Source organism: Myodes glareolus, chromosome 3 (genome assembly GCF_982192425.1).
Source record: "Myodes glareolus chromosome 3, mMyoGla1.1, whole genome shotgun sequence".
Lineage (NCBI taxonomy): Eukaryota > Metazoa > Chordata > Mammalia > Rodentia > Cricetidae > Myodes > Myodes glareolus.
In genome coordinates this window covers 62603287-62624460 of record NC_142028.1, presented here as the reverse complement: position 1 = coordinate 62624460, position 21174 = coordinate 62603287, and the positions used below count along the sequence as shown (strand labels likewise).

The 21174-nt window shown below is 49.6% G+C and overlaps 1 protein-coding gene across 1 annotated transcript in view; it reads right to left on the bottom strand.

Annotated features, from left to right (window-relative positions):
- Positions 1–1524: 1524 nt before the first annotated feature.
- The window catches only part of Oprd1 (opioid receptor delta 1), a 39037-nt gene continuing 19387 nt past the window's right edge, over positions 1525–21174 (bottom strand). Inside the window, exons 2-3 of the mRNA XM_048434178.3 lie at positions 12808–13157; positions 1525–9783 (exon numbers count right to left, since the gene is read on the bottom strand). Coding sequence (XP_048290135.3) covers positions 9242–9783; positions 12808–13157 — 892 coding nt within the window. The 3' untranslated portion in view covers positions 1525–9241. The remainder of the gene's footprint in view (positions 9784–12807; positions 13158–21174) is intronic.

The window sequence follows — 21174 nt, the reverse complement described above, 5'->3', positions numbered from 1 at the left end:
GAGACCACGTCTTCCTTTTCTGGGCAGCAACCTAAATAGCCCATGGGAGTGGTCCTGACCCTCCCTGGGGAGGGGTCAGTGCCTGGCAGGCTTTCCTGGAGGTTGAGTCTGGACCAAGGCGACTCCCAGGGGAGGAAGCTTGAAATGGAGCTCCCTGCTCCAAGGATTGGTGCCAGGAGCTGGGGTGACGCTTCCAACCCAAACATCCCAGAGTCCTTGGATATAGGAGTGTCAGGGGGCTGGGGTCTCACTTTTAACCAAACACTTACATGCCCCAGGTCACACTCCATCACTGAGGGAAGTCAGGGTTGGGATCTAGAGGCAGGAACTGAAGCAGAGGTCATGAATTGATGCTTTACTGGCTTGCTCCCTGTGGCTTGCTCACAGCCCACAATAGGCTGGCTCTCCCACATCAAGAAAATGACCCACAGCCTACGGGACATTTTCTCAACTGAAAAGCCTGCCACTATGTAAAGGCGGAAAGAGAACAACCCCATATAGTTGATCTCTACACATGTACTGTCAGAACACGGTCATAAGAATGAGCTGGGCAGTGGGCAGTGGTGGCACACGCCTTTAATCCCAGCACTTGTGAGGCAGAGGCAGGTGGATCTCTGTGAGCTCAAGCCAAGCTTGTCTACAGAACGAGTTCCAGGACAGCCAGGACTGTTACACAGAGAAACCTGGTCTGAAAAAACAAAAAGGAAGAAGAAGAAGAAGAAGGAGGAGGAGGAGGAGGAGGAGGAGGAAAAGAGGAGGAGGAGGAGGAGGAGGACACATGGTGAACAAGGCCTTGGGGAACTGTGATAGAGACTCCAGGAAAAAAGGCGCAGGGCCTTTACCTCAGGTGCATTTTGTTCCCTGGATTGTTCTTGGGTGTGATTTTGCACCTCCTGTGACATTTGCATTCGGTTTATAAGACATGTTTACTCTTGTTGGATGTGAGAACACAGCTATAGAACCCAATCTGGTCAGTGTACCCTGAATCTAGATATGGCCTTCTGCCTTGTGTTCATGTTTTCCCAGATATCTATAGCACATGCCAGGCAGTTATGTTTAAATTGTCTGTCCTGAGAACGTTCCGGGCAAGGGCTGCTCTGTTAATATTTAGTATGTGCTTACTGACATTTATTTACATGTTCTTTCTGATCATGTTTTTCTGAACTCAAACAACCTCCCTTAGCCCATTGCTTTCTCTGTTACATTGGTGTATAAAGCGCACAGGACTGAAGTCAGGCCGCTGACAGCCGTAGACTCTCCACAACCTCATTCTTTCAGGTTCTCAGATCCCAGGTCCCGTAGAAAAGACCTGCACAGGTCGGCTGGAAAGTCGACCATGTACCGTGGCACAAACCCCCTCCCCATACACAAATACTAATAATAGACCACTAACTAGAAAAAGAACAATACAAAGACAGCACTCAGGAGGCAAAGGCAGGCAGGTTCCTGTGAATTCCAGGCCAGCAAGGGCTACATAGTGGAACTTTGCCTCACACACAAAAACACAAAGCACAGAAAGAAAGATTCAGAGACGCAACTGTGGAGAACTTTATTGGGAAAACAGAAATTGGATCTTAGTACTGGGATGGGATCTGGGGTAGACCGGAAACCAAGAGTGCGAGGCAGGTTCTGTCTCTGCCACATCTGCCTCTTTCACTCTCAAACAGGATGTCAATGACAAACATCACCCATCCCACCCCCCACATGCTCTTTCATCTCTGGATAAGTACCCGGGATTTTTACCAATAGATGTCTGTTTCGGGGGAGGGTCAAGGAACAAGTGGTGGGGGGATCTCATTTCTCTCTCAGGATTCCTTGGAACCCTTTAACTTGGATCTCTACCGCTCCATCACGCAGAGGTCTAGAGAGAGAGAGACACTGGCCCAACAGCAAGGAAGTAGAGGACAATGAGGTAAAACCATGCTTCCCTGCCTCCATCTTGGGATTCAAGAATCTAGAAGCTGAGTCCCAGGTGGGTGTCACCTCTTGCATGGATGCCTGCAAGAGATTCCGTCTCTGTGACTAAGTTGTTCAGCCAAAGGCCACCAGCGACCTCTCTTCGCTCTAGGTTGTCCCTCATTCTTGGGTCTCAGGAAGGGACAAAGGAGGACAGGGACAGAGGAGAGGAAATCCTTTCGAAAGTTGCTTCCCCAAGGACACAGTTACAAGAAAAAGTCCTTTGCTGCTGACCTGCTCACAGCACTGAGAAACAGAGGTAGCAGGGCAAAGTGGCTCGTGCCTGTGATCCCAGAATTAGGGAGGATCTTGAATCCTGGCCAGCTTGAACTACACAGAGATCTTATCAAGAAGAGAAGGGGGTGGGGAGGAGAGGAGAGAAGCAAGGGTTGGTCTAGAAAATTTAAACACCAGGTAATAAAAGACACCCACTTGTTGAGCATTTGCCACTTATGATTGCTAGAAGCTTCCATGACCAAATCATGCAAGGTCTCTCATTCGCAGCTTCTTTATAAATCCCTGAAGGGACTCTGGCCAGCTCGAGCGTGGCAAACATGGCTCTGGCAGGCCTTGCCCTTCTCCCAGATCCCCTCTGCCTTGCTTAAAAAAAACAAAACAAAAAAAAAAAAAACCTGTTAGATTACATTCCTAAAGCTAGTCACCAAGGTCTAGTCCTTTATTTGGCCACTTCCTCCTCCTGAGCTGACCAGCAAGGTCCAGCTATCAAAGTATTGAAGTCCAGCCATCAGAAGCCCCTTTTGGTTACCATAATTAACACACCCAATTAAAATTACACCTCATCCTAACACAGGTTTCTCCTTGTACCTTTATAAACTGCCATTTTCCTAGTGCCACGTCTGTCTCCTCTCTATCCTGACAATCCTTTGTCCTTCTGGGACAAATAGCCCTGCCTCCTCTCCTGTTCCCTTCCCCTTCTCCCTCATCCTCTGTCTCCTGTCTTTGTCTCTTATTCCCTGCCCTCTGTCCCTCTAGGACGACTAAATCTCCTTTCTTCTGAGAATGTGGAAAATACTTTTCCTTTCCCTTGCCAAGAAAGCTTCACCTTTTGTAGTTATTGTCTGTTTCAGGGTTGGGTTTTGTTTTGTTTTGTTTTACTTGTTTTATTTATTTATTTATTTATTTATTTTCTGTGTAGCCCTAATTGTCCTGGAAAGTACTCTGCAGACCAGGCTGGCCTCAAACTCACAGAGATTCTTCTGCCTCTGCCTCTTGAGTGCTAGGATTAAAGGTGTGAGCCACCACCACCCAGCTTCTTACGTCATTCCTAGCAGCTAGGACGATCTGCCTAGTGCCCCGGGTAGCATCACAGGATAAACAGTGAATAGACCAATGAGAGCTAGTATGGTTGTGCACACCTATAATTCCAGCACACGGGAGGTGGAGGAAGGAGAATCAGAAATTAGAGGTCAACCTTAGCTACCTTGTGAGCTTGATGCCAGCCTGGGCTACATGGGATCCTGACTCAAATAAATGAATAAATAAATGAAGGAAGGTGGGAGGAACATGGATAGAGTTCATGTATATATATATGTCTCTGTAAGTATATACTACATATATGGGGATTCCTACAGAAAACAGAAGGGGTCAGATTCCCTAAAACTACAGGCAATTGTAAGCTGTCTGATTTGGGTGCCAGGAACTGAACTCAGGTCCTTCAGCAGAGCAGTACCTGCTCCTAACTGCTCAGCCATCTCTCCAGACCCTGTTCCATAGACGGCTGGTGTGTAATGTAAGCACTGAGGCCAGGACCCACCTCACTGTCTAGGTTTAGACTCTCCGGAGCTGGCTTTGTATGGCCCTGCTGTTCTAAGTTCAGAATCTGTTACTGATGCCGATAGCTGGAGACTGGCTTTAGGGACCCAGGAGGTACTAGGCCGGGGTACTTGCTGCTCCTGCAACTCTTCAGGTATCCAACGCCCATCTCCAACTTGCCAGGCATTTCAAATTCCAAGGCAAGCAAACTTCCTTACAACAGGCAGCTCTGGCACCCACATAATCACTAGAATCTGTATTGGGGTCCACTATGTGCCAGGAACATCTGTAGGCACTCAATTTGCAGTAGCTAAGTGCCCAGAAGGGACTCTTGAAGGTGATGGGACTTGCCTAAGACCCAGCTGCTACAAGTGGCCGTGAAGTCAACCAACCCAAGAGGCTGATTAGACACCAGCCACCGTATTAGAGACCACCCATTCTCTTGTCTTAGATGCAGGAGAAAAAAGAATTTTGGTGAGGGCAAATCCTTTGCTAGTTCATGGGCCTATTTAACTTTAGGGCTGTGATTTGGAGCCAGGCTTGGGGGTCACTCAGGACACGTAGGAGACTAAACCTGAGGTCTCTGGTTTACTCTCATCACCCTCCTGCCCTCTGCACCCCCGTCCTCTCTATTATACTTGACATTATCCATCTCTCCCTCTCTCTGGGAACGCCCTCCTCCCCCTGTTTCCATGACAGCAATTCTCCCCTTATTCCTTCTGCTGCCCCAGTAGTTTCTTACTCTCCATGGGGGCTCCAGAGCTAGGAGAAAAGGGGGTCCCCCGACCAGATTACGGATCTCCTCTCTCCACTCTCGAAATGGATGCACCCTCTGGGTCCTGGACTCTGATCTTCCACCCCAGCTCCACTTTTCCGGTCACAGCGCCTTGCCGGGTGGCAGGCCCTAGGCTACATATACATTACCTAATCGGTCCTCACAGGCTCTCTCCAAAAGTCCACTCTACAAGTAGGGAAACTGAGGCTCTGATAGGGAGAGCCATCATCAGATTCTAGCCTTCATTGGGAGTCCTAGGACATCCAGAAGAGCCTGCAACTGTAGGGCATTTTTAAACCAAAGGCAAAATCTTTCCTCCCACCTCCTGAAGAGAAAGGAATGGAAATTTCGGGGAGGAAGCGCCCTGTGATAGTCTAGAATTACACTGTCAGTTTTCAGCTCTAAAAATCCACCGCGCATGGTACATTTTGAAAAGCAAAGATTTAGAGAACTTACGGAGGAACAAAAGTTCACGAGAAATTGCCCTTTTCTCCCATTTTGTGAAGTCTTCAAAAACCTCATCCCGGGGTTCCGGCAGTAGCTGGGATATCTTCCTACTTCACTGATGCCCACAGTTCACAGCAAACTTGGACCTGGGAATTTTCTCGACAGTTCCTCCGGCCTGAGTCCTGCCACTCCTGACACAGTCTAAGACTTAGGGGATATCAGCGTGACCTCTCCGAGCCCAGGGCTCACATCTAAAATAGGGACACTAATTTAGGTGCACACCTTTAACCCCAGCACTCGGGAGGCAGAGGCAGACCAATCTCTGTGAGCTTGAGGCCAGTCTGGTCTCTATAGCAAGCTCCAGGACAACCAGGGCTACATAGTGAGACCTTGCCTCAAAAACAAACAAACAGCTGGGCGGTGTGGCGCACCCTTTTAATCCCAGCACTCTGTAGGCAGAGGCAGGTGGATCTCTGTGAGTTTGAGGCCAGCCTGGTCTACAAGAGCTATTTCCAGGACAGGCTCCAAAGCCACAGAGAAATCCTGTCTCAAAAAACCAAAAAACAGACGAATGGGGATCGTGCTACTTCTGCCTCCTCGGCTCTCGAGAAGATGAGCTGAGCCACTGCGCACAAAGCACTTGGCACCAAGCCTGGTGCGCCACGGCACTCGGTCAGTTCTCTGCCTCCACTGCCCAAAGTCTGTGGTTTTGCCATGCTCGTGGAACTACCCATGCTTTCCCTCACTGTCTGCCTTCTCGGGAGCCAACTCCTATGCATCCTTTAAAATCCCCTGGCCCTTTGCCACCTCTTAGAGAATTGCTGCAAACACGTTTTTAGTTAAATAGGCATTTCCCTGGGACACCCTCCGGGGGCTGTCACTACTTGTCATACCGGCATGCAGTCCCCTATGAGTGATTCCTCCCAGCACTGGCTGGAGCTTTCCCAGAGAAGAGGCATGTCTGACTGATTTCTGAGTCTCAGTGCCCAGAGTGCCCAGTGAAGGTAGACTTCAATGTGCTTACATTACCTTGACCACACATGGTCTGGGCCAGCCTCAGTTGATTCCGGGACAAATGTCTGTTAGTACCAGAAAGGGGGAAAAAGCAGTCAGATCTTGTTGGATGTGGTAACACATGCCTATAATCTAAGCACTTGGGAGGTGCCAAGGCACACCAATGTATACACACATGAACACACGCATATGCAAACAAATAATAAAAAGAAAAAAATTGAATTGGGCTCAGTGCATAGAGGTCCTTGCTGGCAAGCCTCATGACTTGAGTTCAAATCCCGAGAAACCCACGTGGTAGAAGGAGAGAACAACCTCTCCCAAACTGTCTTCTGACCTTCACATGTGCACTGTGGCAGGAGCAATGCCCCCACAGAGATACAGTCAATTGATCAATGCTTAAACAATTTTAAAACCTATACTTGGGAGGCTCCAGCTGGAAGATCAGGAGTCCAAGACCAGCCTGGGCTACAGGAGACGCTAGCTCAATAAGCAAACAGACAGACAGACAGATAGATGAAGTGAGTTCTCATTTTCACAGGCAAGAACAATGAGGGACCCAGAGCAGCTCCACAGCCTGCCCTGGGAGGGACACAAGGCCAGAGACCTTGCAAGGAAGACACACAGCCCTCACTCCTGTGTCACCTGCTTCTGGAGTCTGCCGCTGCGTGTTTGTCCCCGTCTCCTGCTGCTCTCCAGTAGTGAGTGTCGTCTTTTGTGTAGTGACCACCTCACCACCACCACACTCAAACAGAACTCTCTGGTCATAGTGTCCATTTGGGTGGCGAAGGTCATTTATGTGGCTGGGTTGCAGGCTATGGTGGCTGAGCCGGCCTGATGTCAGTGGTGACCATTAGACTGCATCCCGGGTACGGAGATCCGGGCTTTTAGGGACTACCAACTGAGTAAAGGACTGTGCTTTGTCCACCGAGGGAGCTGTCCCCGCTAGCCTAGCTCCTGCCTCCCTGAAGACTGGTTCAGTCCTTGCTGGAGTGACAGCCTCCAGCTTTTGTTCCAAAAAAATGGCTGTCAAGAAGAAAAGAGGTATATTGTCTCTTTCTCTCTCTCTCTCTCTTTTTGTTTGAGACAAAGGCGTCAATTTCTTTCCATCTGTCCCAAAAAAGGAAGAGAATTAAATTTGTTTTTACAAGGATGTCAGCAGGCTGCTTCAATACGGAGTCAGGCAGGTTGCTCCGGCAGTGGGGGAGGCATGGGGGGACAAGGGAAACAATGACATCCAGGGGAGCTGGGATCCAGGAGTGCCTGGATGAGCTTCTCTGTCCATCCTCAGCAGCCTGAAGAGGGCAGGGAGGACAGAGGAGAGACCCACGGGGCAAACGGAGAGGCAGTGAAGGGCCCATGCCGACATCACTGCTATAAAAAGACCTTCTTACCTCAGTGCTTTCTGAACACTGAGTTGGGTCCTACTTGGGCAGCTCCAGTCCCTGAGAGTCACTAACACCAGACATCTGATGGGCAGGGGAGAAAAGGGAGGGAATTCTTCCAGGTTCTTATCAAGGGTCCAAGCATTTGGTAGCTCTGATAACCCCCACTCATGCTAAGGTGTCACACGTGGTGTGCTCAAACAAGGGGGGCTCTGGGCTCCAGCACTGATCCAGACACCAGGGCCCTGGGAACTCCAAAAGTACCCACCCTCAGGCTCCACGACCAACCTGTAAGCAGAAGCCTGCCTCTCTATCTAGTCTCCCCCAACACACACTTTTGTTTTCATTTGTTTTTTGAGACAGGAACTCATTCTGCAGATCAAGCTGGACTCGAACTTACAGAGATCCTCCTGCCTCTACCTCCAAGGTGCTGGGATTAAAGGTGTGGGCCACCATGCCCAGCTCCATTTTGTTTTTGTTTTGTTTTGTTTGTTTTGATATTTTGAGACAGCGTTTCTTTATGTAACCATCCTAGCTGTCCTGGAACTCACTCTGTAGACCAGGCTGGCCTTGAACACACAGAGATCTGCCTGCCCCTGCGTCCTGAGTGCTGGGATTAAAGGCATGCGCCACCACTGCCTGGCCACATGTTTTTTTTTAAAGATTTATTTTATTTTATGTCTATGAGTGTTTTTCCTGCATGTATGTATATGCACCATATTCGTGCCTGGTGCCCACAGAGGTCGGAAGAAAGCATCAGATTTACTAGGACTGGAGATGGTTGTGAGCCACCAGGCGGGTGCTGGGAATTGAATCTGTGTCCTCTGTGAGAATAACAAGTGCACCTAAGCCCTGAGCCGCCTTCTAGCTCTACTTCCGCTTCTCGACACAAAGGCTTACTGGGTTTTGGAGTCCCGGAACCTTCTCGCTCCTTCCTGAGTCTCAAAGATTCCGTTAGAACTTGATTTTGGGAGCCTTGCTCCAGTATCCAGAGAGCAACTGCTTCTGCCTCACGACCTGTCCCCAGCCCCACGGGGTTGCCAGGCCATGGACGCCATTCAATTCAGAGTCACCCATACGGTCCATTTTTTGTTTGTTTTTGCTGTTGTTTGGAGGGTTTTTGTTTGTTTTGTCTCGTTGATCCCTGAACCTCACTCAAACACCCTGTCACTGAGCTACACCCCCAACCTTCTTTACTTTTTAGTTTTAGACACTCAGGTGCCCAGGCTGGCCTTTAACTCTCCAGCCTGAGCATTCAGCATGACTGGGATTATACAAGCCTGCCCCATCAGGCCCAGCTTGTATTCTTTCTATAAAGAAGTTAAATTGGACCTAGCCTCAGCGAGTTTAGTCAGTCGGGTAGTTAGAACGCGGTGAGAGTCTGGACTCTTCTTCAAACTGAGGCCCCCACCTCTGTTCCACCCCCGGGGAGTGCGTTTATCTCCTGACCCTAAAGTGCCCTTCCTGACTGCCTGTTGGGTCCCTTCACCTTCTCTAAGAAGAGGCTGCTCCCCGTAAAACAAAAGCCCAGAGTCTCGCTGCCACCATTTTTCCTGCCCCTCCTGGTTTCTAGAGCTGGAATCCTCAGGTCTTGGACAGAAACTGGGTGTTCAAAAGGCCAGAGCCTGAGGCTGTCCCAAGGCTTGAAGCTCTGCCCCATTGAAAGGCCTTACTAAAGGATCCAGTTTAGAACCTCAGGTGTCACTCTCTGGAGTCGCCAGCTCTGCCCCCATCCTTTCAACCCAGAGCCTTGGATCACTAAGGTCCCATCCCTGTTGGAGGCCACCCCTCTGCGCAGGCCCCATTCCAGCTGCCCAGATGGTGGCCCGGGCCTCCCAGGGAGCTTGGTGTGGCCGCCAGGTCACTTCACTTGGGTGGGGTGCTTAGGGGGAGGTCAGGCGGCAGCACCACCGCCAGGGCCTTCGGAGGGGGTACAGGCGGTGACGCGCTCACGTGCGGTGGTTTGGCGGCCATGGCGGAGACTGCCGGGTTCCTGGCGGCCACAGGGCCCGCGACAAAGCTGGCGGAAGCAGCGCTTGAAGTTCTCGTCCAGGAAGGCATAGAGCACGGGGTTGAGGCTGCTGTTGGCGTAGCCCAGCGCAATGCACAGGTGCAGTGCGGCCACCACAAGTGGGTCGCGCCGATTGATGTCCACCAGCGTCCAGACGATGACGAAGATGTGGATGGGAGCCCAGCACACTACGAAGGCGCCCACCACCACCAGCACCATGCGCGTGATGCGCCGCAGGCTGCGGTCCTTCTCCTTGGAGCCCGACAGCAGGCGCACACTGCGCAGGCGCAGCAGCATGAGGCCATAGCACACGGTGATGATGAGGATCGGCACCACGAAGGCGAAGAGGAACACGCAGATCTTGGTCACCGTGTCCCAGTACCAGCTGGGGCTGGGGAACTGAAGCATGCATACCACTGCTCCGTCTGAGACCGGGAAACAAGGAAAGACAAGGGTCAGAGGTCTGTGTGCCTAAGGGGCCCTGCCTGCTTGTTCCCTTTCAAGATGATTGACTGATGCCTAGATTGCCCCTTTATGTGCTGAACTCCTTCTTATGCTTAAAGACCCCAGAATTGTTCCTCATCTGGGAGGTCCTCTTCTGTGTCTTCTCTCAGGCCATTTTTAAGCCCCTATGTCCTTGGACGACATTAATAATTTATCCCGGCCTGGTAAGGGCAGTCATGATGCTAACTCAGCAACCCCCCTACTACCTATTTCCAAAATTGCTCCAGTGGGTTGGTTAGTACTGAAGATTGATTTTGAGGGGGAGTTAAGGCCAGAGATGTAATTCAGTTGCTAGAATGCCCAACATGCATTATGCCCTGGGTTCAGTTCCCAGCACTGTATAAACTTGACCTGATGGCACATGCCTATAACCTAAGCACTCAGGAAATAGAGGCAAGGAGGAGCAGAAGTTCAAGGTCATCCTTAACTACATTTACTTCTAGGCTAGCCTGTGCTATATACGATCCTCCCTGCCCCCACAACAACAACAACAAAAAAGCCTGGGTTAGGAGTCTAACTCCAGCCCCATGTGTATGGCCTTGGGCAAATTACTCACTGTCTTCAAGTTTCCATATGGTGGGGCTAACTGTCAAAGGCACATTTCTTTAGTAGTGGTTAGATATATTTGTTCTCTGTGTGTATGTGCCACACACACATGTGGAGGTTAAAGGACAATGTGCAGATCTCAGTTAATGTCAACAGTAACCCTGTACCAGGCGAGGCAGCTCAAACCTCCAGTCCCACCGGTGACTCAGGAGCCTGAGGCAGGAGCATCCCAAGTGCAAGGCTAGGAAAAGGTACATACTGAGAGATGTCCAAAAGCAAAATAAAACAGCAGAGCCCTTCCCAACAGCCAGCACTGTAGAAAGAGGAAGGGAAGCATCCTGCTCCTTGGAGAACAGGCTTAGGCCACATGAGCATCTCGGAGGATGTCTCAGGGTTCTGATGCAGGCCGGAAGCTGACACAAGTGATGCTTAAGATCTCTTGGAGCCACACAGTAGATTTGCAGCCCGAGAGTCACGAGAAAGGGGCTGGAGGTCTGTAAAATGTCTGGGTCCTTCAGGCTGTCAGGAGCCCCGGGGATGCCTGAGGATCAGTGTGTTGTGTGAGCGATGGTGCTGGGAGAGGGAGGAGTGAGGTCCATTTGCCTCGGTTTCCAGCAAGGCTGCAGTTAATGAAGCAGAAACTGAAGGCTGACGTTGAGCAATGGGGCCCTGCTGCTCAGTTAAAAGCAATTGCTCAAAGGCTGTATAATGGCGCTGGCGGTCTGCCCTTGTGACCGGCACGGTGTCTACGGCATCTCCCACCAACCCTCTTCCCTTTCCCTACCCTGAGAATCAAGCTTCTACAGACTTCTACCCAGGGACCAAAAGAAAGGAGAGACCTGAGGGCAGGGGTCTTAGGTCAAAGGTCAACTTCCATCCAATGGCTGCCTGGGAGGTTGGAACTAAACCACCTGTTGATTCTGTTTTCTTTCGATCAGGGTCTTTATATTACTTTATAATATAAAGTAGCCTTGGATTCAGGGTCTTTCTCAGTCTCCTGTGTGCTGGGGTTACAGGCATGCATCACCACATTGTGCCTCAGTCAGAGCAGGGGAGGGGAAAGGGAAAGGGGAGAGGTATCTTCTGCCTTGCCTATGAGGAGATAGGGCTCAGAGGTTGGCTGCTAATGCACAGGCACCCTTCCTTCCTTACGTCATGGTGGGGCCACATGAGCAGTCAGCACTAGGAAGGGATGAACAAGAACACTGAAGAGTGGTTATGACTTCTCCTGATTTCCCTCTCTATGTATGTGCTGACCAGACGCCAATAGTGAAAGACTTGGACACCTTCCCTGGGAGCCTGGGTTACCCCCAAACTATCCTCCTCCCCAGGGGATTGTAGTGGACTGAGAAGTAACTTCCATGGGTTGGGGATGTTTGTTACAGCAGCTACAGAGACGAGTACAGATACCCCAGGAGATGCACCTGTCTGCCACTCCCTGTGGACCATTCTCTAGGTCTTGCTTTGGTCATTTGGCCAATGGTATTTTTTTTTTTACTCCTTATTTTTCTTCTTTGTTTTTGAGACAGTTAGGTAGTCCAGGGTGGCCTAAAACTCATTATATAGCTAAAGCTAGCCATGAACTCCTGATCTTCTTGCAAGGTTTATGGGTATGCAGCACCTGAGTTATGCTGGGGATTGATCCTGGGGCTCTGTGCATCCTGGGCAAGTCCTCTACAAACTGAACTACACCCTCCCAGGAAGTCCCTCTCTCCGGGTTCTTACTACATAGCCCAGGCCGGTCTCTCAAGACCTTACTGCCTCAAGCTCCTCAGTGTCAGGATTAGAGCCCTGTATATATTATATACCCAGCTTCCAGTGGTCTTCTTCTTTAATTTTTATTCTTCTAATTATGTGCATGGGGGAGGGGATGGGCACATGAATGCACGTGCCCACAGAGGTTGGAGGTGTGAGATTCCCCCCTGGAGCTGGGGTTACAGGCAGCTGTAAGCCATCTGATATGGGTACTGGGAATCGAACTCGGGTCCTCAGAAAGAGCAATATGTGCTCTTAACCACTGAGCCTTCTCTCCAGGCCCTCCAGTGGTTTTCAGAAGTGGGATAAACGGGAGTTTAGGATGGGCCTGCAGATTCCATAGCCTCTGCAGCTGATTGGTCAGTGACAATTATACCTTGGCCATTTATGCATCTCCCTGGCCGGTATTATTCACAGTACTGGCCAGCCAGTCCATAAGCCTATTATAAATTCCTTTTGGCCAGCAACCTACCAACCAGTGGTTCATCTTCAGGACAGTCTACCACCCACACTCCCCATTGGCTGACTCTCCACCCCATTAGCCAATCCACTCCTTCCGTTGCTCTGTAACCCCTCCCACTTGCCCAAATCCACAGAGGTCAACAGGTGGTCGGACCTCTGTTGCCGCTTCCTCTCGCACTCACCCCGGGGTCGGGTCACTGCCATGACCATGATGGGGACCCCAACACCTGAAGCCAGGACCCAGATGCAGATGTTGATCAGCTTGGCCTTGGCAGGCGTTCGAAAGTCCAAGGCCTTGACAGGGTGGCAGACGGCGATGTAGCGGTCCACGCTCATCATGGTGAGGGTGAAGATGCTGGTGAACATGTTGTAGTAGTCAATTGACAGCACCGCCTTGCACAGCAGCTCTCCGAACGGCCACGTTTCCATCAGGTACTTGGCGCTCTGGAAGGGTAGCGTGCTGGTGGCCAGCGCATCAGCCAAGGCCAGGTTGAAGATGTAGATGTTGGTGGCAGTCTTCAGCTTAGTGTACCTTAGAAGGAAGAGCACGGGTGACTACCCACTTTGTGGATTTCAGTTTTCGTTACACTGCGGGAGTAAAGGGAATTCATCACAAATCCACAAAGGGCTGGACCAGTGTGGTGTCAATGCCTGTAATCCCAGCACTCAGGAAGCTAACCCACAAGGACTGGGAGTTCAGGACCAGCCTGGGCTACATGTGGTCCTTTCTAAAAAAAAAAAAAAAGTAAAAATATTGGGACCCAAGGTGGGATTAAGCCTTATACCACCCAGCTGACCATCACCCCTTCTCCCAGAAGCAGACAGGTAAGGATCTCTCCCAATCGCAGCACAGGGGAGGCTACAATCCCAGCACAGGGGAGGCTGAAGCTGGAAGATGATACGTTCAAGGCCAGCCTGAGCTACCTATGACAATGAATATGACATGAGGACCTGAGTTTGATTCCCAACACCCACATCAAGTGGCTTACAACTGCCTATAACAGCAGCTCCAGGGAGAATCTCACAATGAAAAGGAAGAAGGGGTCAGGGAATGTAAGGTTGTGAGAATTTAGTAAGATGATAGACAAGGTAGCCCTGAGCCCAGGGATGTATAGAGTAGAATCTATAGGATCTAGAACATATCAAATCTGGAATGTATAGAATAGACATATAATAATGCACCCCTGAGCCCAGAGGTTTATCACACTCAGGACAAAGGCAGGGTGCAGCTTGGCTGTCAGAGGTCTTGGCCAGCAGAGGTCAGAGGACAACTTATGAAGGTCCATTCTTACCCACCCCGGGGTGTTATCCATCTGTATAGAATGCAGTTGGGAATTAGACCATTTTCCTAGTCTTTGGGGAATATGATTGCTCAGTTTTGAGTGAGGGGTTCTGCTGGGACCTTACACCTTGAAGTAAGGGGCTTCTGGTTCTTTCTTGGTTTCATTCAGGCCTCCTAAGCCCACACAACTGGACCTATCCCACTGTGAATGCCATGGTTCATTCCCTTTCCTGTCCCCGTGCTGTGAGGAAGGTAAGCCACATTTACTGTCACCCATCATAACCCAGAGTGTGAGACACCCTGAACACTCCCAGCATACTTCATGCTCTATGCTGCGGATAGCCATTCACGATGCAGCTGGCCCTTGCGTGGCCAGCATATACAGTCATGGTCCCTTATGTACAGGTATGGGCACGTACAGGGTGGTATGGAGGAGCTGTTCCAGAGCAGCACCATCTTCATAAAAACCCAGCCACATGCTGGGCAGTGGTAGCGCACGCCTTTAATCCCAGCACTCGGGAGGCAGAGACAGGTGGATCTGTGAGTTCGAGGCCAACCTGGTCTACAAAGGAAGTTCCAGGATAGGTTCCAAAGCTACAGAAAAACCCTGTCTCAAAAAACAAAACAAAACAAACAAACAAACAAAGCCACAGCCATACTGGGGCAAGGTAAGAATCGCTCTTACTTGGACTGGTAAGAAAGGGAAGGGCGGGCTGAAATTAGCGATTCCTCATGTTTCAGGTTATAGCTGGAAGTCTCTGAGAGTGGGGAAAGTGAGTACCCACCATTGTAAGACCCTGTCTTGGAAAAACAAAGAAACAAAGCCTTTGGGTCACACCTGTGATTCCAGCACTTGGGGCAGTAGAAAGATTAAGAGTCCAAGGTTAGCCCTTTGTACACAGAGGACTCAAGGCCAGCCTAGGCTACCTGAGATCCTCTCCCAACAAAATAAAATAGAAAACACCATTAAGCATCCTCACCTCACACTGAAAGAAAAGAGCAGGACACTTGACAGGAGAGCATGGTGACCGTCAGGAGGCCTTAGGCTCTCACCGTGGCGCCACGCTTGGCTGTGTGACCTCAGGTGAGTGTGGATGCCTCTTTGTGTTTCCTTTGCCCTGTCTCTCCCACAATGGGCTTTAAGCTTTGACTAAAGTGACTCTGATGCTTGCATTCAGAATAACCGCTTGGAGTAAAGGTGTGCTTATTAAGGATGAATTAAGAATTAAAAGCCCCAACTCCAGACTCAGATTTAGCAGGCCTGGGCTGCAGGGGAGCTTACTGGGGACAGTGAGTGTCTAGTTGGATACCTGGCACCACAAGAAAAAAAAGTCCAGCAGATCAGAGGTAGGATTCAGGAGTCTAGATTCCTCATGAGATGGTGAAGGGAATCCTTGGTCTCTGAATCTTTTTCCTTTTCCTTTTTTAGGGGGTGGTGCAGAAAGATAAGAGATAAGGACTCAAGTAGCCCCAGTTGGCTTCAAACTCATTATATACCCAAGGATAACCTTGAACTCTTTTTTTAAAATAATTTATTTAATTTTATTTGCATTGGTGTTTTGCCTGTGTGAGAGTTTCAGATCTTAGAGTTACAGACAGGAGTGAGATGCCACTTGGGTGCTGGAAATTGAACCCAGGTCCTCTGGAAAAGCAGTCAGTGCTCTTAACCACAGAGCCATCTCTCCAGCCCCCCCGAACTCTTTTTGTTTGTGTTTTGAACCCTGTCTGTCCTGGAACTCACTCTATAGACCATGCTGGCCTCGAACTCACAGAGCTCCACCTTCCTTTTCCTCCCAAATGCTGGGATTAAAGGCGTGCATGCACTCACCAGGCCCTGCTTGGTACTTGGTGTTTCTGAAGAGCTAACCAAACTTTCCTCTGTTAAAACTTATCCATGATGTAGCAGATAGTTTTTTAAAGTTTTTTTTTTTTTTTTTTTTTTTTAAAAAGGCTCCCCTCATTGTCCTCCAAGACCAGCGTCTGTCCCAAAATAACTACTCTTTGCTCTGGGTCTGAAGCTGAGAAACTTTTCATTCGGAGAATTGCGAGTCTCGGAAGTATCTTCATCAGGCTGTGGATCACAGCTGTGTGGGAGGCGGTCTCGAGCCCACAGCTGACTCGTCTAATTTCTCTGCTCTTACACAGAACAATTCCAGGCTGTTCTTTGCCTGCTATTTTGATTTGTGATGGATCCTTCCATCTCAAGAGGGGGCTGGGCTGCTGGTGAATGAGAGCCGAGGCTGCTGGGCTGGTCCACGCGGGGCTGAAGGGCCTCCCTCTCTCTGGTCCTCCATAGCCACACCCTGCCCTGATGGCCTCCTTAGGCTCCTGTTCCAGCCAGAAAACAAATCGTACCCCATTTCTGCTCTCAACCCCCAGGATCTCCCCCAAAGCACCCTCTATGTTCCATAAGTGAGCTCCAGCCTTACCTCTGGGGTCCAGGCTCTCCAAATCTATTTGACGAATGTGCTGGGTCATGCTGATCTTTCTGCTATTCCTCAGACATGTCAAGCCCAGCGCCCCTCAGGACTTCTGGACTTACTGCCGTCCTCATCAGTCAAGTGCATTGCTTGCCACTCCACTTAACTCACGTCTCTTTTCAGACGGCCTCTTCTGAGGGGCCCACTCCATCACCTTCTCTTGGGCTGCTTCTGTCTTTCTAGCACACGCCACTGTCTCGTGTTCTCCCTGACGGAATTCTCTTTACTCCCAGGACTCTGGCCTCTCTAGGCTCCCCGAGTTAGAGGATTTGGACCATCTGTTCCCTGGAAGCAGCAGGCTCCCTCAGATAAGTATCATGTCTTATACCAGGGCTCGGGGTATCACCCCTGAAAGGTAGAAGGTAAAAACCGACTTTTGCAGGCACACCATGGCACATATGTCCCCCACCCATACACAAAGAGATGTTTTTAATATTCTGGGGCTAGGGAGATGGCTCAGCAGTACAGAACTGACTACTCTTCAAGAGGTTCAGTTCCCAGCACCCACGTGGTGGCTCACAACTGTCTGGAACTACAATTTCAAGGGGATCTGACGCTCTCTTCTGGCCTCTGTGGGTACTGCATACATATGGCACAAAGACATACATGCAGGCAAGACGCTCAAACACATAAAGAAAATATAAAAATAAAAAAATGTAAAAGAAGATGCTTAGATGATGTTCTCATTCGTCAGTTTTAGACAATACGTCTTGGACTTTGCAAGACAATGACAACCCCAGAATCTCAGTGGCTGTACTCACCAAAGGTTCGTGTCTCACCTCGCAGCCTGCCCAGCTTTACACAGACCTCGCATTCTATGACACAATCCTGGGTTCCTCCACTTTTCAAACCCTGTCACTTTAGCCCAAGTCCTTCCTGAAGCCAGAAGTTGCGACTCCCCCACCTGCAGGGGGCTCAGTCTTCTCTATGCCCGGAGAACCAGAGAGGCATTTTAGAAAAACATCCAGGGTTTGTTTTTTTCATTATGTGTGTGTATGTAATTACCATATGTTTTAATATTTATATAGAAAAAGTCTCACTAAGTTGCCCAGGCTGGTCTCTAATTTGTAGGCTCAGACGACCTTCTCACCCAGCTGCTGAGACTAGGTGTGCCCACACGTGCATGCTAATTTCACCAGCGTGGAGGCCGTCAGGCTTGGTGGCAAGCACCTTACCTGCTGGGCAGTCTCAGTAGCCCAGGACTGACATTCTTCTTACAGCCAACTTTCTGCTTCTGTATCAAAGAGCACATCATGTGTACACTTACACCCAACTGTCCGCTTCTGTATCAAAGAGCACATCACGTGTGCATTTACACCCAACTGTCCGCTTCTGTATCAAAGAGCATATCACATGCACATTTGCATCCTTGTGCAGATTTTCCCCCTAAAGTCAGCGGCCTCTTTTTCATCATTGGCTTTATTAGTTTGAATTTTTGAAAGCCCATTTTGGTCCAGACTGGCCTGGACCTCGATATAACTGAGGATGACCTTGAACTCCTGATCCTCCTGCCTCCACTTCCTGGGTGCTGAGGTGGCAGGCGTGCACTTCTGTTCCAGGTTTCAAATGCTCCTTTGGTTTTTTTCTATGTGCATCTTGCTAAACTTCATCAGACCTGTAAAACGCGTCTCTATTTAGCCATGACATTTATGTATTGCTTTGTTTTCCTGTGAGCTCCCTTCTGGACCCTTCCTTCTCCCGTTTGCACCTGAGGCTGGATGCGATCTCAGATCAGCTAGCTATCCTTGTTTCCTGGATCCAAAGTCTCCCTGCATTGGGTTCATATCTTCATTTTGGTGGAGCACATCCTGTAGCCACTTTCTGAGAAAAGGTTTATAGGTGGCAAAGTTTTTATCACTTTCTCTGAGATCGTCTTTATATTGATTTCTAATTGCTTTGAATATAAATATGATCGTGGGTGGAAATAATTTCCCATCAGAACTTTGAGTACATAGGCCGCTCGTCGCCTGCCTTGCAGCATCTGGAAGTACTGGAACCATTCTGGTTCCTGATGTGCTCTGACCCCCTTACCCTAAAATTCCTAGAATGTTCCCTTTAAGCCTAGTAGTCTTCCAGTTGGTGATGCGGTGCTTTGGGGGGGACTCGTTTTCATTTGCAGTCTGCAGACTCATATCCCGTTGTATAAAACAGGCCTCATGCATTGATCTTCGGACTTATTTTCTTCTTTCCTTCCTGATATTTGTGAGAGCAAGGGGTGCTCACACATGCATGTCTGTGTGGAGACCACAGGTTGGCCTCGGGGGTTCCCCTCTATCAACCTCCACCTTATTTTTGGAGACAGGGTTTCCCACCAAGCGGCTGTCCAGAAAGCCCCTGGAACCTGCCCGCCTCCGCCTCCCTCCCGCCTAAGTACACCTGCCACGGCACCGTGCTTTGACATGAGCGCCAGAGACGCGAACTCGGCTCCTCCACCTTATCCAGCAAACACTGTTGAGCACTCAGCCACCTCCCGACCCTGGTCTCCTAACTTTCTTAGAAGGTCTTTTTTGATATACCCTCCAGAGAATGACCGTCTCGTTCTCTCTCGAACATTCTGTTTGCTTGTTAAAACTTCAGACTCTGGTGGTTTGTCTTCCCGATGCTTCCTTCTCTCCTAACAGTTATGGCTTCTCATGTCACGGCTATGGTGACAGCTCTTAACTCTCCGGGGACACTGGTCATTTCTGGTTTATGCTTTCTTCCGCTCTGCATGGTCAGCCTGCTTCACCGCTGTAGCTGGCCTGTCTGCTTTGGCCTCTCTTTTATCCTGGAGAGTCCCTTCAACTGTCTGGTGAGCTGTGACTAAAATCCGGTCATTGAGCAGAAGCCTGAATAACAAGCTGGCAGCTGTGTGCATGAGGATTCACGTGAGGATCCTGAACACTAGCCCTGTGGGGACTGGTTCGAAGGGACCTTCACACCCAGGACATGTAAGCATCAGTCTAGTCTATAGAGCTGGGCATAGAAGCACGTGACAATGACACTGGGACTTGGGAGGTAGAGGCAGAAAGATCAGGAGTTCAAGGTCATGCTCTGCTGTATAGTGAGTACGAAGCCAGCCTGCTACATGAGACCCTGCCTCAGAGAAATAAAGAAAGAAAGAAAGAAAGAAAGAAAGAAAGAAAGAAAGAAAGAAAGAAAGAAAGAAAGAGAGAAAGAAAGAAAAGGAAGGGAAATTAGTGCCTAAAGTTCTCTCCTCTCCCACCTGTGTTGGGGACTTGTGGTTACAGAGCTGGGGAAGGGGCTTGTGGGCTCCTCCCAGTTCCATTTGGCATTTCATTCTGGCCCTGAGTGTGCTGACCCTGGGTCCAGAAGGCCTCCAGGGCAAAAACCCTGCTGTCCTGTAGAGGGAGGGGATAATCACCCTCCCTCTGTACAAGGTGTACAAGGTGTATAGGTGGGATGGAGGGGGGCAGTAAGGATCTTATTACCTCTGTTGACAACCAACCTCCTACCCCGTCAATCCCACTCCTTACTCTGTTCAGAGTTACATCTCTGTCAATCACTTAGAATCTTCTAAAATGCGTATTGACCTCTTCCAGAGAAGAAAAACTAAAGCACAGAGATGAAGTGACTTTTCCCAATTGTGTGTCTGGTTAGCATATCAAGAGGGCATTTGACTCTGCCAGTCTAGTCCCAGCACCGCTAACCACTTTACCACACCACCCCTTCTGTTCCCTATTATAAACTGAAGTCTGTCTGTCTATACACTTTGGTTTCTTTTTTGTTTGTTTTGCTTTTTTCTCCCAGACAGGGTTTCTCTGTGTAGCTTTGGAACCTGTCCTAAAACTTGCTCTGTAGATCAGGCTGACCTCGAACTCACAGTGATCCACCTGCCTCTGCTTCCTGAGTGCTGGGATTAATGGCATGCACCACCACCTGGCCCCACTTGGGTTTTTTTTAAAAAGATTTAAATTATGTGTAGGTGTATATATGCTTCATGAGGAGGCCAGAAGAGGGTATCAGATCCCCAAAGTTGGAGTTATAGGCAGTTGGGAACTGGACTTGGGTCCTCTGGCTCTTAATTACTGAACCAGCTCCCTGGCCACATTGTTTCAAGCCACTGAGTCTGCCATAGAAGAGTGATGATGGTGAGCATCTTTCATTGTAGCGCTGGGATGTGGCTAAAACACCTACTTAGCACGCACAGAGTCCTGGGTTTATCCTCAGCACTGGGGAAAAAATACCACCCATTGGACCAGACCCAGAGAAAGCTCTGTCTGAACCACTATCGACTCTCCGATGCTTTTAGGAAATCTTTTTCCCCCAAGTCAAAAATCCCCATTAGCTCATCTTGAATTATGTAGCTGCCTGGGCACTTGCTCTGGAACAGCCATCTTGGCATTCTTCCTCTTCTTAGAACACCTAGGGCCTGAACACCTTCTCTCCTGAGCCCGGAAATCATTCATTTTTCTGTCAAACCAGCCTAACTCAGGAGGATGGGTACCACATCTTTTCATAATTCGGGATAACAGGTATCACTTCTATTCCTAACTTGGGAGGATGGGTACCACTTCTATTCATTTTTCTTTTCCTGATGGAGACTGGGTGTGCTCTATGAGGGGACCGCTCTGCTCATCCATACAACCAGAGCCACAGGGACTTCATAATGGTCCATGGAGTCTGGGGAACTGGATTTCCTCAACTCAAAACCTGCCCTCACGCACACTGAATCGAGAGAAGGATTTCCTCCCCAGGCAAATTCGGGGTAGCTGGTCAGAGTGCCAAGAGCCTGACCCTGGGAGCCCCGAGATGGTTGAAACTTCCCCTCCTAGTACATGGCATTC